The following is a 17,872-nucleotide window of genomic DNA, read 5'->3' as shown; positions in this document are numbered from 1 at the left end:
AGCGCTCGCCTTGAGCTGAAGAGCTGAGGGACAACGCCCAGGCCCAGAGTTCAAGCCCCACGACCGACAAAAAAAAAAAAAAGGATTCAAGAACATTTTTCAGAAGGATGTGTAAGAGGTGTCAAGCAGGCCAGAGAAGAGCTTGGAGATGAGGGAGCTAGAAGGGCAGTGGTTTAGGAGCTCAGGCCTGAGAGCCAGGGGATCTGAGCTCAGTTCTGGCTCTGCTTGTCACATCTTGGGCTTGTCACATCTGCACAATGATGCCAGTGATACCATTACCTAGTACTGAGAGTTGTTCTGGGAACTTACTAAGTTCTACCATAGACGGGGAAGAACAGAGTGGGAAAGGAAGTCAACACAGGGATGGCTACAGTGAACGCACCAGAAAGAATTCACTGAAACCCAGGCACCAGTGGCTCACGCCTGTAATCCTAGCTACTCAGAAGGCTGAGACTCAATAGTAGAGCACTAGCCTTGAACTGAAGAGCTGAGGGACAGCACCCAGGCCCAGAGTTCAGGCCCACAACCATAAAAGAGAGAGAGGAAGAGAGAGAGAGAGAGAGATTGATTCACTGAGAAATTCTTGTTTCAGTGAAAGCCTGGAGTATGTGAGGAGTAAGCTGTGTGGCTAAGGAAAGCCACTCAGGCTGAAGGACCATCAGGCACAAAGGCTGCTAGGCTAGAGCATGCCCAGAAAGTACAAAGGACAATAGGAAGCCAGAGGTTCTCTCTTAGAAGGTCAGCTTGAATAGAGCAGAATTGTACCACCTGTCATTTAGGTAACCTCAGTGGCTGGCAGAATATTTGTCACACAGTAGGCACTTAAATGTTATTTGTTATTTGCAAGGATATGTGGGAACACTACCACCCATGGGTTACTGTGAAGGTTAAGCGAGGCGATGACACACAAAAAGCATGTTGCACTGCGACCACCACAGAGGAATGGTCAACAGAGGGGAAGAGGACCATGAGGAGTCACACAGCTGGGACTTAACCACTACGTACTCTGCACTAGCAATTCTCAACTTCTATACTTCAGAAACATCTGGGGAGCTCAGACAGAACTCCAAAGATGCACGTTCAGTAGGCTGAGAGTGAAGCCCAGTATCCTCTGTGTGATTCACAAAATCTACTAAGAAAACTAGGCTAAACTTTTTTTTAGAGGTAGGGACTGAGATTTGAGGTGGGAGGTGCAAAGTCCTAAAGGAAGAGCTGAAGGAGGGGAGGGGAGAGGAGAGGAGAAGAAAGGAGAGGAGAGGGTTAAGGTGGGCCCAGGGTTGCCTACCTGGGCCAAGGGGATGACTCTCTCCATGCGGAGCATGCGGTCCCGCAGGGCCTGCAGCTCACGGTCCTTGGTGCTGTTCTGCAGCTTCACCTCCTGCAGAATCCCTGTCAGCTTGTCGATGTGAGCCCGGAGGTCCTCGACCTCTGCACCTCGGGCTCCTTCCTCTCCTCCACCACTGCCACCTCCGCCTCCTTCCTCCTCTCCCACTGTGTCCCAAACATCCCGGGCCACGGCCTTCCAGGCATCTCCAGGCCCTTCGGGCTTGCCATAGGTGCGACACAGCTCCCGCATCTTGAGGGCAGCCAGGGCCTCGATTTCAGCACGACCATGGCGGAAATCAGCCAGGGCCACCTCATAGCATATCTCCTTGACAGCTTGCATCTTCAAGTCAGCCATGGTGGCCCAGCGGGGGTCTTTGCCTTGCAGCCGCCTACGCTGGGGGATCTGGTAAACCCTGCGGGGAGCCCTGCGCTTGCCACTGCTGGGCAGGCCACAGCGCTTTACAATGGTCTGGACAGTGGTAGGGGGCAGCTGCTCCCGCAAGGAGGAGATCAGTCGCCAGCTCTCTTCACAGGATCGCTTGTCAGAGTCATCCCCACTGTCAGAGTCTGCATACTGACACCAGAGAGAGAGATGACAGGGAGAGGGCTAAGGATATCCCAGAGCCCCTCCCTGTCCCAAAGACAGGGGACATGCCATCAGCGAGCCTGGGCTCCAGTGCTGCCCTAGCTCCTAGGAACTATGCACCCCTTTGGGACTGTTTAGCTTCTACTAGTCTAGACAGTATAGATTACAGAGATTCATTTGAAGGAGTAAGTATTTGGAATAGCAGTTGGCTATTGTATTATTTACAAGTAATAAAATATCCATTTGTGCAGTCATGTTTTACTTCACCACAGGAACACATACTGAGAAATGTCTTTAGGTGATTTTGTGTGAGCATTATAGACTCTACTGATACAAACCAAGGCAGCTACACATTACTAGGTAACATAATCTTATGGATCCACACTCAAATGAACAGTCTACAGTAAATAGAATCATCACTCTGTAGGGAAATGACCGTATCACTGCTGGGAATGAGGTTAAAGACTTTAAAGTCCACTTAAAGAATAATCTTAAGTAAACAGCAGTACTTGAATATGGAAAAGATCATTCACCAGAGGACTGGTGAATCTGGGGATCCCTGGTCAACTGAGGCATTTCCGTTTCTGTGCAGTGTAACTGTTTCCTCCCCTGGTCTCATTTCTCCCCTAGCCTTTTCCTTGTAGACACCCCCCTCCTCACACCCACCCCTAGTCCCCATTCAGGCCCAGACAATGCACCAAAAGCAGAGTTGGGCAGAGTTGATGTTGGACTTGCTGCTCACCTGCCCACCAGTCCCTCCCTGAGTTCCACCCCTGCCACACCCCAGGTACCCTCACCAGCCGCTGCTGCTCTAATAGAAGGTCGGCCTCTTCCTTTTCTTTCCGGTACTGATTCTCCAGATCCTGTAGCCTGGGATTGGGTAGAGGGAAGGAAAAGCTGTGGGAGGCTCTGGAGCTAATGTAGTAAGGTATAAACCACAAGAAGAGACTGGGGACTTGGGGACTAGAGGGGACACACGGGCCAGGGGGGAGGAGAGTGGTGGAGAGTCTTGCACCTCTTCTCCATCTCCAGCTTGATGTCAATTCCTTGCTGCTCCAGCAGTTCCTTCTGAGCAAAGTTCCAGTCAACAGGCTCAGAGGGCGGTCCTGGGGGTGGGGGAACCCCTCGTTCCCGCTCCAGGCGTGCCTGCTCCGGATGATTGAAGCGGAAAACATGGTTCTTGCCCATTACGATCCTATTCCCTGGAGATGCAAAGAGGGGAAAATAGACTGGCTCCCCAAAAACAGCAAAGACACCCCCAAGCCCAAGACATATATGACCTAGTCCTCGAGTCCCAGGACAGCCTAGGGACTCACCCCAAGCCCAGGATAGGAGTAGTCAGAGTAGATATCTCCTGGTTGCCCCCAGGAAGCTCTGATCCCTGTTATTAAAGGGAAGTGGGGGCTGACATCCTCTTCCTATTTCCCTAGGGGAAGAACCAGCAAAACCTAGCTCCTTGATCTCCACTTCACAGCTCTTTTATGTTTCCTTAGTGATGTGCCCTGTCCTGATACTTCCTCTGTACATATGTCCTAGACATATGTACATCCTAGGACATCCTTTCTTCATTTCTTTGTTGTGGCACAAGAGATCTAGCTTGTATATGCTAGACAAGCACTCTCCCTCTGAGTTACCCCCAGCTTCTGCTGTTGTGCTTCTACCTGACTTTAGCACCAGCGGCTCCGTCACAAGCTTCCCATTGACATACGTCTCTGCTCCTTCACAAGGCTCCAAGGTGACCACCACTGAGTGGAAGGAGAAAGGAAGGAGAGAGGTTAGACCCTGGGGAAGGCAGGCGGTGGTCAGACTCCCACCTTGCCTTATCCCCCCAAACCACACATGCATCACCCACACCCCCCCCAGTACCTGTGAGGGTGCCATGTCCCCTCTGAAGGCAGGCAGCACAGGAAAGGAAGAGCAGAAGGAGGGTTAGAGCCCTAACTACAACTACAACTGCAGTGACTCCCTGCTCACCCTCCACCACCTTCCCCAGCAAAAGAAAAAACAAGTATTCTCAGAAGACTTCATTCCCAAGTTCAACTGGGCAGAGGTCCTGTTACTTCTGCCTTGAAATATTACTTCTATCTTTCCCACTGACATTATCCCCAGCCAGGTTTAGATGCATCCAGCAGGCTCCCAGCCTACTTCTCTGTCAGATGCTTCTTGCAAACTACCACCTGTCTGATCTTCTCAAGCTGCAGTCAACATACAAGACACACTGAACTTAATCCAAATGTTTGTGAACATACCCTACAGTGCCAATCACTGAGTCTGCTGCTTGCTGGGGACATGAACAAGTATGAGGCAGCTTCCTACCTTCAGGAATGGTGGCCACTGACCTAGCCTGTGCAAGACTCCTTATCCAGGGATGCTGAGCAAGTCACCTAACGTCTAGGATCTTCTATAAAATGGTATAATGCAATCTTTATTTATAGAGTGCTGAGTAGCACAAATAAACAAGTCATAAAATAATAAGCAAACATGATTTGTTGTTATGTACACAATAATATGGAAACTGGAATGAGTTTTAATAGCAGCCAGAGATGGGGACTGCTGATATGGAGGTACAACAAAGACAGCAGAGAGCTCAGCTTAGGAGAAGAAGAATGGACAGGTTTATGTGAAAGTGGCAACCTTCCAGTCAATGCTCAAAGGAGGACTCAGCTTTCAATGGGCAGAAATGATGGCAAGGATGAGGACTAGGAAAGAGACAGCTAAGTGCGTCACTGTACGTAGGGGAACAACACAGGTTAGGATAGACACCAGTTTACCCCACCTTCACTTCCTTATTTCCTACCTGCCCCAAAATGCCTTACTGGTTTTGCAAAAATATTACAACCCTACTATATGCTAGGCCCTATCTGATGAGACCCTGGAAGTGAACTAACACAGAGATAAAAACCCCAAATCCCTGCTAGCACAGAGCTTACCTCTGGTTGGTAAGACAGATGATAAACTGTGTGTGTGTGTGTGTGTGTGTGTGTGTGTGTGTATACGCACGTATGCACGTGTGTGCACACCCATGCACCAGTCCTGAGGCTTGAACTCAGGGGCCTGGGTGGTGTCATTGAGCTTTTCTGCTCACGGTAAGCACTTTACCACTTGAGCCACCCCTCTACTTCAGGCTTTTGGGGGTGGTTAACTGGAGATAAGAGTCTCACACACTGCCGGGCGCTGGTGGCTCACGCCTGTAATCCTAGCTACTCAGGAGGCTGAGATCTGAGGATCGCGGTTCAAAGCCAGCCCAGGCAGGAGAGACCGTGAGACTCCTATCTCCAATAAACCACCAGAAAACCGGAAGTGGCGCTGTAGCTCAAGTGGTAGAGCACTCGCCTTGAGCTGAAGAGCTGAGGGACAACGCCCAGGCCCAGAGTTCAAGCCCCACGACCGACAAAAAGAGTCTCACACACCTTCCTCCCAGGCTGGCTTTGAGCCAAGATCCTCAGATCTCAGCCTCCTGAGTAGTTAGGATGACAGGCATGGGCCACTGGGGCCTGGCAAACAAGGTAATTTTAAGTCATTTAATTCTAGAGTGTGTGTGTGTACTGATCCTGGAGGTTGAACTCAGGGCCTCAGCACTGTCCCTGAGCTTTTGTGCTCAAGGCTAATACTCTACCACTTGAGCCACAGCTCCACTTACAGCTCATGGATTTTCCCACCCAGGCTGACTTGGAACCATGATTCTCAGATCTTAACCTTCTGAGCAGCAAGGATTATGGGTATGAGCTACAAGCACCTGGCTAATTCTAATAATTTTTCAAAGCAGATAATCTAAAGTCCCCTCTAACAGGACAGGTGTTATGGACAGAAAATACGATCAAGTCAGATGATTTCTCTCCAGCCTAGTCAGGGCAGTCCTCGTCCTGTCAACCCAGCAGCCTAAGGCAGAGCCCTGTAACCCTACTGTCCTGTACTGAAATCCAGTTCTGTTCTCTGTGTAATCTTGAGCAAATTACCTAACCAAAAGCCTCTGTTCTATCACCTGTGAGTTTTGTGAGAAAATACACACTAGATGTCAATTTATTTAACAGTCTTGCACATGTCTGCCCTTTCTTCAAATACTGAAGAGCTCTTGGATAGTGGGCTCAATCCTCAGGCCTTGTATGGCTTTGTAATCTCTTCCAGCACATGACTTGAGGTAACCACAGAAGAGGAACTCAGCAATAACTCACTGCACTGAACTGGTTCAACAGCTTTGAGCCCCAATGCCGGAAGCACTTGCTGTCACTGGGGACTTAAATCACACCAGAATACCAAAGCTAATCTGCTGACCCTGAACCAGACAGGAACCCAATTGGCAAATCTTAAACCTGCAAGCCACATGACAGTGTCATTTTTGTTTTTTGTTTTTGGGATTTTTTTTTGGTGGTACTAGGGTTTAAATTCAGGGCTCTGAGGTTGCCAGGTAAGTGCTCTACCACTTGAGCCATGCCTCCATCACATTTTGCTTGTTTTTGTTTTAAAATAAGGTCTTGTTTTGCCCATGCCAGCCTGAATCACGACCCTATTTATGCCTGTTACGTAGCTAAAATGGAATGTAAATACCACTTCCCAGCTACTAATTGAGATGGGGTCTCATGCACATTTATCCTGAACTGGCCTCAGATTGATCCTCATGCTCTTTAGCCTCCTGAGTAACTAGGAGGATTACAGGTGGCAGTCATTGTACCGAGCTTCTTTTTTTCTTTGAAGACAGTGATTCCACACTCTTCTCAAACTAACCCTAAACTCTTGGGCTCAAGCAGTTTTCCTACCTCAGCCTCCATAGTAGCTGGGACTATAGGTATGTGCCACCATGCCGTTTTTTTCTTTTTTTGTTGTTGTTGGTCACGGGGCTTGAACTCTGGGCCTGCACACTGTCCCTGTGTTCTTCATTCAAGGCCAGTGCTCTACCAATTGAGACACAGTGCCACTTCCAGTTTTCTGGTGGTTAATTGAAGGTAAGAGTTTCACGGACTTTTCTGGCTTTGAATCACGATCCTCAGATCTCAGCCTCTTGAGCAGCTAGGATTACAGGCATGAGCTACCAGTGCCTGGCTTTTTTTTTTTTCTGTCAATTCTGAGGCATGAAGTCAGGGACTGGGTGCTGTCTTTGAGCTCTTTTGCTCAAAGTTAGCACTCTACCACTTTGAGCGACAGCACCACTTCTGGGTTTTTTAGTGGTTAATTGGAGATGAGTCTCACAGACTTTCCTGCTCAGGCTGGTTTTGAACTACGATCCTCAGATCTCAGTCTCCTGAGTAGCTAGGACTACAGACATATGCCACTGGTACCCAGCTTATTTCTTACTTTTAAGAATATGGTAGGGCTGGGAATGTGGCTCAGTAGCAAAGTGCTTGTCCAGCATGTATGAGGCTCTGAATTCAATTACCACCACTCTAAACTAAAAACCAAAACAGAACCATCCTGAACTTCACAAGCACTGCTTTGTTCCTTGGTCAGAAAAGCTACCACTTTCACTCTTAGAGTCCATGATTCCTAACACTCTCTGCCCACATTTAAGGCTAAATAAAGGCTCTGCAAGCTTTGGAACCACAGAGACATGTGGCCTCTTTAACACTCAGAACACTTTTGTCACAAAGGAATCAATGCAGGTTCAGATATCCCACTGAAACAAATCCAGGTTCTCACACACAACAACTAGAGTACTATTTAAATTATATACAAGCTCAGCACCAGTGGGTCATGCTTGTAATCCTAGCTACTCAAGAGGCTGAGATCTGAGGATCATGGTTCAAAGCCAGCCTGGGCAGGAAACTCCATGAGACTCTTATTTCCAATAAACTATTGTTTAAAAAGCCGGAGGGCTAGGAATGTAGCCTATTGGTAAAGTGTTTGTCTAGCATTCATGAAGCCTTGGATTCAATTCCTCAGTACCACATACATAGAAAAAGCTGGAAGTGGTGCTATGGCTCAAGTAGTAGAGCATTAGCCTTGAGTAAAAGAAGCTTGGGGACAGCACCCAGGCCCAGAGTTCAAGCCCCAGGACCAGCAAAAAATAAAGTATAAAGTGTATATATATACATAAATACATAAATACATACACACACATATATATGTATGTAGATATATATATATATATATATATACACATCTACATACATATATATGTATATATATTTAGGCATTTCCTCCTCATCCAAATCCCACCCTCTGACACGTCATAGTGGTCTATCAGCCATGCAGAGAGCCAGACCCTTGGTATTGTCCCATGAGCTTGGAGTCCCGAGAGTGAAGATGCATCCCCATACGTGGCTGAACTCCCCGATGTCCAGCCCACATGCCACCCATCTCTCCTATCTGGCTCTCCGGCTCTCATACCCCTTCCACACCATTACCTTCTCCATCTGGCTGAGGAAGGCTTCGGAACACACAGTGTTGTTCCTGGATGAACTGTCCGGTCAGCTTGATGTCCACATCTAACTGGCCAACTCTGGAGAAGCAACAACCAATACTTTCGAAGCATGTTCTAGGTTTTTTGCCAGGCCTCTCCTAAGCACCAACTCATCCTAGTCAATAAGCATAATTATTCCCATCTTACAAATAAGGAAACTGAGGCTCAGGGAGAGGAAGTAACTGGCTAAGATCATGCACATGAGCAGTAGTGAAGCTGCCTGTCCCTAAAATTATACAATAAAGGTGAGAAGTGAGCCTGTACTAGATGGTCCCATCAGTCATGACCTTGTACACCCTTAGGACTGATCACCCTGAGGACTCACTTTCTACCTATAATGATCACCCAGGACACCGCAAAACCTGTTGTAGGAAGGAATGGAGTACCTGGCCCCTTTAACTGCAGGATGTACTGAGCCCCACCACTTCATACACATTAGCTGGCAATGCTTTCTACCAGGAGGCTATTGTGGACATTGCCCCTTGATAACGTAAAGCCAGGTTGTATGACCCTTCTCCCTCATCTACAGAGAATCCCAGCAAGGAACAAGATCATGGTGGTAGGGAAAAAATGTGGTGGTCCATCTCCCCCAACTTTCCTGCTCTAGTATATCAGGAGTAATCCCATAATGCTGACTCATTTGGTTCCAAGAAGAGTATCCTGTCCTCACCAAACTGAGGGACAGAGACAGCCAGAGAAAGCAGGTCATCAATTGTCAAGAAGCCAGGAGGCTCAGTGGCAGAGCACTAACGGTAGTGCACAGGGTCCCGAGTTCAATCCCCAGCATCAACAAAATTAAAATTAAAAAGTTGGGCACCAATGGCTATAATCCTAGCTACTTATGAGGCTGAGATTTGAGGATCAAGATTCAAAACCAGGCCAACAGAAAAGTCTATGAGACTCTTACTTCCCATTAACCACCAAAAAGCCAGAAGTGGAGCTATGGCTCCAGGTTAAAGTACTAGCCTTGAGCCAAAAAGTTCAGGGACAGAACCCAGGCCCTGAGTTCAAGCACCAGGATTACTGGCGCACATGTAATATCTGAGCTGCTTTTCACTGGCAGAAAATTCCTCCTATTGTCTGGCCTCAGGCCCTCCTGCTGTTGGAAATTTACTCTCTCCCCTGAATCCCCTTTTTCCCGGGAAAAGAATATCCACGGGAACTAAAATGTGAAATCAGAAAACAGAACAAAATTATTGATAAAGGGCAAAACCTCTTGGTAAAGAAAAACCCCAAAGGCTGACTACTGGTCAGCCTTTGCCCCTTCTCCATCCCTGCCAGAAAGCAAAAGAACATCTCTCCCTCACTTACCAAGCTGGCAGCTTTGCAGAAAGCTGTTGACAACCTTGAGGCTTACCACCAGCTGCACTGAGTTTAGTATTAGTCAGGAGCTTATAATAAAAATCATTTCTGTAATAGTGTCAATAGCATTGATAGTATTGGTCATGCTGACCAAGTCAAGATTCTGTTTTGCCTATCCTCCTGTGACTCAAGGCTATGTTTTTGCTATGATTTGCTTCTGTAACCTTGCTTGTTTGCCTCAGTAACAGGGCCTTAAGCCCACCAATGGAAGACCACCATTGAGTGGTCTCACTATGGGCTGCCTATTGCAAATTATTATGTGTGATATTTACCATACAGAACAAATGAATTTAAAGATCATATAACTATAACCAATAAAAATGTGCCAAATCTGCTTTGCATGGCTCACCTATGTAACCTAACCCTATAAAAACCCATCCTAGGGGGCTGGCAAGGTGGCTCAGTGGTAGAGCGCTTGCCTTGCATGCATGAGGCCATGGGTTCGATTCCTCAGCACCACATAAGCAAAAAGAAAAAAAAGCCAAAAGTGGTGCTGTGGCTCAGGTGGTAGAGCACTAGCCTTGAGCTGAAGAGCTGAGGGAAAGTGCCCAGGCCCAGAGTTCAGGCCCCATGACCGGACCCCAAAAAAAAAAAAACATCCTAGGGCTGGGAAGTTGGCTCAGTGGTAGAGTGCTTGACTCGCATGCATGAGGCCCTGGGTTTGATTCCTCAGCACCACATAAGCAGAAAAAAGCCGGAAGTGGCACTGTGGCTCAAGCGGTAGGGCGCTAGTCTTAAACTGAAGAGCGGAGGGACAGTGCCCAGGCCGAGTTCAGGCCCCACAACCCACCAAAAAAAAAAAAAATCCTACCCTGAGCTCAAGGACATTCTCCTACTTTCCTGGTGATAGAAAGCGGTCCCCACACGGTGGTAATAAAGTTCCTAGCTCCTTTAACTGGCTGTCTTGGAGTCTCTTTTGGATCCAGCATATTATAGTGTACATGCGCATGTGCACACGTGCTTAGAGAGGAATCAAGGTTGAAGAAATAGCTGCCCAGAGATCTGGGGGTATTTCCAGTGACCACTAGAAAAGGGAGTTAACAATGTAGCCATCCCTCTGCAGCTATACCCCAAAAGGAAAGGCCACTCCCAAGTTACTGGGCATATTTACCTTGTTACACCATCTTTGATGTGGTAGAGGAGACATTCAGACATCAAGGGGTCCTCATTCAGGTTCACCAGGTGAGGAGTCTGAGGGTGGAAAGAAGAATGGTCAGGGAAGGCTAATAAGACCTGGGTGGACACAAAAAAGGGAGCAAAGGCATCTGAGTAGCCAATCCTTCAAGTTCTGGCACCACCTGCAGCTCACCCTGCTTCCACTGGCTGGGGATGGACAGGAGTCTTCCCACCCTCCCTCCTGCCTAAGAAGCAATTCCTACCAATGGTCTGTCCTCTTCTTACACAACTGGGTCTACAAAGCACATCTTCTTCCTACCCCTCCCAGGTCAGCATCCCTTCCCAAGATCCATTTCTCTAAAAGTACCTCAACTCACCAGGCTCCAGGACTGGGAAGCAGCCTGGGAACCCACCTACACTGCCGTCTTCTTCCCCATTTTCCTCAGTCCCCCAAGTCCCATTATTTCTTCCCTCAAAATCTTGTAGCTTGCCTGGCACCAGTGGTTCATGCCTGTAATCCTAGCTACTCAGGAGGCTGAGATCTGAGGATCACGGTTCAAAGCCAGCTGGTGCAGGAAAGTCTGTGAAACTCTTATCTCCAATAAACCACCAGAAAACTGGAAGTGGAGCTGTGGCTCAAGTGGTAGCATGCTAGCCTTGAGCTGAAGAGCTGAGGGACAGCGCTCAGGCCCAGAGTTCAAGCTCCATGACAGACAAAAAAAAAAGTTGTAGCTTGCCCAGAGCTGGTGGCTGATGGCTCACACCTATAATCCTAGCTATTCAGGAGGCTGAGAACTGAGGATCACAGTTCAAAAAGTCCATGAGGGGCTGGGAAGGTGGCTCAGTGGTAAAGTATTTGTCTCGCATGCATGAGGCCGTGGGTTCGACACCTCAGCACCACATAAGCAGAAAAAGCTGGAAGTGATGCAGTGGCTCAAGTGGTAGAGCACTGGACTTGAGCTGAAGAGCTGAGGCACAGCATCCAGGCCCAGAGTTCAGGTCCAAGACCAGCAAAAAATGAAAACAAACAAAAAAAGTCCATGAGATTCTTAAACTCCAATAAGCCACCAGAAAACTGGAATTGGCACTTTGGTTCAAGTGGTAGAGCGCTTGCCTTGAGCTGAAGAGCTCAGGGACAGTGCCTAGGCCCAGAGTTCAAGCCCCCTGACCGACAAAAAATAAATAAATAAATCTTGTAATTTTTTTTTACATGGTCCAATTCTATTTTGATATTCCCATTTTTTTAAATCAAGATTCTTACATGAGTTTGAATAAAATCCTCTCAAATCACAGATTACCTTTGTAATTGCAATTTAAAAATAGGGCCATTACCTCGATTTAGAAATGAAACAAAATCCATTTCAAAAGCAGATTCCCCAACTCTTCCCTTGACAATGCCCCTCCCTGGGCCTGTAGGGCAGAAGTAAGGGCCCCTCAGCCATCTGGTGCTGTGCCTGCCCAAGGCCTCCCTAGCCAAATCCACTCCAAATTCCTGGCTGCTCATTATGTGGCTCTGTGCTGAAGACAAAGCCCATTCTCCAACTTCAAGGTACCTTTTCCTGACTTCTGTTTGTTCCAACAACTTCACCTTTTCCAGACAAGCAACTCTGGGGAGCATAAGCCTTTGTTCCTACCAGTCCTTCATGCCCTGGCTGTCATGCTGAGGGAGAAGTCTTCTTCTACCCTGCCCAATGGCTGCTGTGCCATCCTTGCCTCCAGCCTGCTTGACCTAGCTTCTCTGACCATATTCCACTCTATACCATGCCATGCACCACTGTTTCTCTAGAGACCTTCTCTAGTTAGCACTCTAAGTCCACTTGACTCGAACCCTGCTTCTTTACCCTGGCTTCTCCTCGACATAAGGACCTTAGTGCCCCTGTCCAGGCCCCTTTTCTGGGGATCACTCCCAGCTGTGTACTCCTGCCCACAACTGCTGAGCCCCATTTCAGAACCCAAAGCAGGACTTCTGCATCCCAGGCTGCTGTGCGACTGCTCCTACCAGGTTCCCACCAGCACTGACCAGCCTCTTGCCGGCTTCACCTCCACTTGCCAAAAATCATCCAATTCACATCTGTCTGTCTCAATGCCACCTCCTCCACACTTTCCTAAGCCTTCCAAGAAGGTTCCCCTGCCTCTGCACATAAAGATCTACATGGCTTTCTACTTCACCTCAGTGAGGTTCAGGATGGGACAGAGATGAGCTAAGTCCAGTCAAGGCTGACCTGTCAGTAAGGAAATCAGAGCCAACTGGGAGAAGCAAAAACGTGATACAGAAATACTGTTCATTATAAATGGGAAAAATGGATGTGATAGTTTCTGACCTCATATTCTTGCTTAGTTCATGCAATTCATTCACTGATTCTCCGGGTGGTGAATGTCTCAGTATTCTGGGGTTAACTTATACACAAAGAGGAAGAAAATGCAGGAAAAGTGGGGTTTAGAAGACTGGGAAAGGCTGGTCTTGGAGGATATGCACAAGCCGAGTGTCAGTGGTGCATGTCTGTAATCCTAACAACTCAGGAAGCTGAGATCTGAGGATTGTGGTTCAAAGCTAGCCCAGGCAGGAAAGCCCATGAGATTCTTTCTGTGTGTGTGCACACACACGCACACACACACACACATATACGCCCATCAGTTCTGGGGCCTGAACTCAGGGTCTCGATGCTGCCCTGAGCTTTGCTCAAAACTAGCACTCCATCACTTGAACCACAGGTCCACTTCTGGCTTTTCTGATGTTTAATTGAAGCCTCTTACCTGGGCTTGCCTTCTGCTGCAATTCTCAGATCTCAGCAACTTAAGTAGCTAGATTACAGACACAGCCACCAGCTCTTACAAGACTCTTATCTCTTCAATTAACTACCAAAAAGTCAGAAGTAGAGGACTGGGGCTCAGGTAGTAGAGCACTAGCCTTGAGCAAAAAAGCTGAGGGAAAGTGCCTACGCCCTGAGTTCAAGCCCCCAGTACTGGCACCAAAAATAAATAAAGAAAAAATAAAGAAAAAGTATAGACAAGCAGAAAGAAGAAGTCTGATAGAAGCCTGAAACACAGAGAGACAAAAACACCAGAGCACCATGGAAGAACAGATAGGAGTGGGGATCCCAGTTTTGTTGTTTTTTTTTGGTCGGTCGTGGGGGCTGAACACTGGGTCTGGGCGCTGTCCCCCAGCTCTTCACCTCAAGGCTAGCGTCCTACCACTTGAGCCACAGTGCCACTCCCGGCTTTTTTCTGCTTACGTGGTGCTGAGGAATCGAACCAAGGGTCAGCCTCATGCATGAGAGGCAAGCATTCTACCACTGAGCCACCTCCCCAGCCCAGGATTCCAGGTTTCTTTGGGGTTCACCCAGCACAACAGGAACCCAGAGCTGTGCCCACAGTCCACTTGGGCATATAGTCTGCTCTTCCTAGGCACTCCACAATTGCTACTGCCATACTTCCCTCAAGGGACATTCACAAACTCTCTACACTGCAGTGTCAGACCTGCTCTGGGTCTGGCTGACATTCATGGACTCTGAAACAGAATGTGATCTATCCCTAGGGAGAAGGACATGATTTGGGGCAGTGCTTTTCAATTTCTGTTCAGCCCTACAACTCTTTATTCAAATGAAACCTTATCTAGAAGATGAGGGCGTCAGACAGATAAGCAGGAAACCAATTAGGCCTGGGCTAGGGATAGGAAATCCATAATCTGGTTGTGTTCCCTCTACTTTTTAGCCCAAGAAGAAAGCTCAGGACAAGATTTGAGAATCATTGTGCTGGGCACTAGTGGCTCAAGCCTATAATCCTCAAGAAGCAGAGATCTGAGGATCACAGTTCAAAGTCAGGCAGGAAAGTCCATGTGATTCTTTTTTTTTTTTTTTTTTTTTTTGGGTCCGGTCATGGGGCCTGAACTCTGGGCCTGGGCACTGTCCCTCAGTTCTTCAGCTCAAGGCTAGCACTCTACCACTTGAGCCACAGCGCCACTTCCGGCTTTTTTCTTTTTGCTTATGTGGTGCTGAGGAATTGAACCCAGGGCCTTGAGCATGCAAGGCAAGCGCTCTACCACTGAACCACCTTCCCAGCCCATCCATGTGATTCTTAAGTACCAAAAAGGCTGGCAGTGAAGCTGTAGCTCAAACGGCAGAGTGCTAATCTTGAGCAAAACAGCTCAGGGACAGTGCCCAGGCCCTGAGCTTAAGTCCCAGGACTGGCACATGTGCACACACGCACACGCCCGCACACACACACACATGCACACACAAGAATGTAGTCATTAAAGCTAATGTTGGGGTCCCAGCAAAATTCTGAACAAGGGTCCTGGCTCTCTCTCCAAAACAAACTGTAGCTTCACCTCAAGACTGAATTTTCCACCCAACCATTACTAAGATAGAACCACTTCTATATCAAACCTGTTTCTCCAGTGAATCTAACTCTCCTTTCTGAAATATTTGAACATTTGAGAGTATATTCATCCTTAACACCCTGAGAAGAATGCAAATGTGAACTACTACAAGATACCCTTTAACCAACCACACTTGCAAAGATCAAAAACTCTGATTATGCCGGGCGTCGGTGGCTCATGCCTGTAATCCTAGCTACTCAGGAGGCTGAGATGTGAGGATCGAGGTTCAAAGCCAGCCCGGGCAGGAAAGACCATGAGACTCCTATCTCTAATAAACCACTAGAAAACCGGAAGTAGCGCTATAGCTCAAGTGGTAGAGTGCTAGCCTTGAGCTGAAGAGCTGAGGGACAGTGCCCAGGCCCAGAGTTCAAGCCCCATGACCGACACACACACACACAAAAATAAATAAATAAATTCTGATTACCCTTGCCCATGTAATTATAACCCCTCTGTACGGAATTTTCACAATTAAAAAAAAAAACTGATTAATGCGGGATGTTAAAAAGGGTAAGGGAAGGAATGTAGCTCAGTGGTAGGGGCACTTGTCACAATGTGGGCGGGGGTGGGGGGAGGAAAAGAAAGAAAAAAAAAACAGGTACCTATATGTTGCTCTTGGAAGATATATTCAGGTGGTTATAATCTTCACGGGACACTTTAGTAATCAGGCATGGTGGTACACACTTACAATCCCAGCTATTCAGGAGTCTGAAATCTAAGAACTGCAATTCAAAGCCAATCTGGGACTTTTATCTTTAATTAACCACCAAAAAGCCAGAAGTGGAGCTGTGGCTCAAGTGGTAGAGTGCTAGCCTGAAGCAAAAAAAAAACTAAGGAACAGCACCTCAGACTGTGACTTCAAACCCCAGTATCAGCACCAAAAAAAAAAAAAAAAAAAGGTAGAGGTAGTAATGTAACTCAGTGGTAGAGTACTTGCCTAGCATGCATGAGACTCTGGGTTCCATCTCAATTCCCCTCTTACCCCCCACCACCACCACAAAAAAAAGGTTCAACGGCCACCATCTGACCCCAAATGTCTACTTCTAGAATTTGTTTTTACAGACAGCACCAATTTTCAAGTCTAACCACTGTAGCAGTGTTTGTAGTATCAAAAACACCTAAATGCCCACTAATAGGAAACTAGTAAGATATCCTACATCTACATGACAGAATATTCTGACACAATGTCAAAAGTGAAGCAACCTTTGAGATAACAAGGTATGCAACCACTATTATTAAAAAGGGAGGCCACATGTGTGCACACATGGATAATTAGGTATGTAATACATGCCTGGGCATGCAGGCTGCCTCTAGGAGAACACATTAAGAAATGATAGTTTCTCTAAGAGAAGGAAAAATTGAGAATGAAAAAGAGACTTTCTAAAATGTACTCACCTTTTAGTACTATTGGAAAGTTTTCCTTGTTATGTTGTTATTATCTGTACAATAAATACAAGAACCCTCCCTATTCCATGAACCCAGTGGCTCACACCTTTAACCTAGCTTACTCAGGAGGTTGAAATCCAGCCTGGGCAGGAAAGTCCATGAGACTCGAATCTTAAATAAACTACCAAAAAAGTCAGAAGTGGAGCTGTGGTTCAAGTGGTAGAGTGCAAGCCTTGCACATAAAAGCTCAGGGAGGGCTGGGAAGGTGGTTTAGTGGTAGAGTGCTTGCCTTATATGCATGAGGCCCTGGGTTCGATTCCTCAGTACCACATAAGCAGAAAAAGCCAGAAGTGGTGCTGTGGCTCAAGTGGTAGAGTGCTAGCCTTGAGCTGAAGAGCTGAGGGACAGTGCCCAGGCCACAGTTCAAGCCCAGGACTGGCAAAAAAAAAAAAAAAAAAAAAAGCTCAGGGACAGTGCCCAGGGAGAGTTCAAGCCCCAGGACCAGCTAAAACAAAAACAAAAACAAAAACAAAAAAAAATTAAGCCAGGTGCCAGTAGCTTACACCTGTAATCCTAGCTACTCAGGAGGCTGAGATCTGAGGATTGAGGTTCAAAGCCAGCCCAGACAGGAAAGCCCCCATGAGACTCTTATCTTCAATTAACTTCATGAAACCAAGCAGTGGCACTGGTAGCTCAAAGTGGCAGAGCACCAGTCTTGAGCAAAAGAGCTCAAGGACAGTGCCCAGGCCTAGTTCAAGCCCCATGACTAATTAAAAAAAAATAAAAATCCTCTTTTTGGTCCCTGGGCTTTAGTAAGAAGCATCCCTGTGCAGTAGTAAGTCCTTCAGGAAAGAAATACACACCCCACTAATCATCCCACCCCTTTCTGTTTGCTTTTTTCTACCCTGCCATTGAGTAGAAGGGTACTAGTTACAGGCACCCAAAGGTAATTGGAAGCCATCTACATCCCTGATTCCTAAGATGTAGCTGTCATCTAGAAGGGTCTATAGCTTTCTCAGGACTTCAAAGCCCTGATTACCCTGGTCCTGGACAAGATCTCTCAGCCTGGCCTGCCACCCCAAATTATCTACTCACACTTCTCTCCCTTGCTTTATGGTGCGGGCCAGACAAAGCAAAGCCCTTTCCCTTTTTAAGAAGTGTTTTCAGTTTCTTAATTTGTGAGGCCTGACCTCTCAAATTAAAGTAGGGCCTCTGTGAGAAAATCTGCTACCTCTTCTTGGCTGACCCCAGTGACCTAACTTGTATGAGAGCAGTCTATCTGCTTAAGCCCTGATCTTAGCTGCTTTGCATCATGTACCAGACAGGC

General features: G+C 47.2%; 1 protein-coding gene across 2 annotated transcripts in view; it reads right to left on the bottom strand.

Annotated features, from left to right (window-relative positions):
* Kif1c (kinesin family member 1C) overlaps positions 1-17,872 on the bottom strand; it is a 30,273-nt gene that overhangs the window by 1,782 nt on the left and 10,619 nt on the right. Inside the window, exons 17-22 of one of the 2 annotated variants that reach the window (XM_070001670.1) lie at positions 10,780-10,859; positions 8,251-8,345; positions 3,574-3,657; positions 2,928-3,114; positions 2,710-2,782; positions 1,286-1,900 (exon numbers count right to left, since the gene is read on the bottom strand). In XM_070001670.1, the coding sequence (XP_069857771.1) occupies positions 1,286-1,900; positions 2,710-2,782; positions 2,928-3,114; positions 3,574-3,657; positions 8,251-8,345; positions 10,780-10,859 (1,134 nt within the window). The remainder of the gene's footprint in view (positions 1-1,285; positions 1,901-2,709; positions 2,783-2,927; positions 3,115-3,573; positions 3,658-8,250; positions 8,346-10,779; positions 10,860-17,872) is intronic. The other variant, XM_070001671.1, reaches the window with a different exon arrangement.

This window comes from Dipodomys merriami, unplaced genomic scaffold, assembly GCF_024711535.1.
Source record: "Dipodomys merriami isolate MVZ:Mamm:240054 unplaced genomic scaffold, mDipMer1.0.p SCAF_59, whole genome shotgun sequence".
NCBI classification, from domain to species: Eukaryota; Metazoa; Chordata; class Mammalia; order Rodentia; family Heteromyidae; genus Dipodomys; species Dipodomys merriami.
This window is presented reverse-complemented; position numbering and strand designations above follow the sequence as displayed.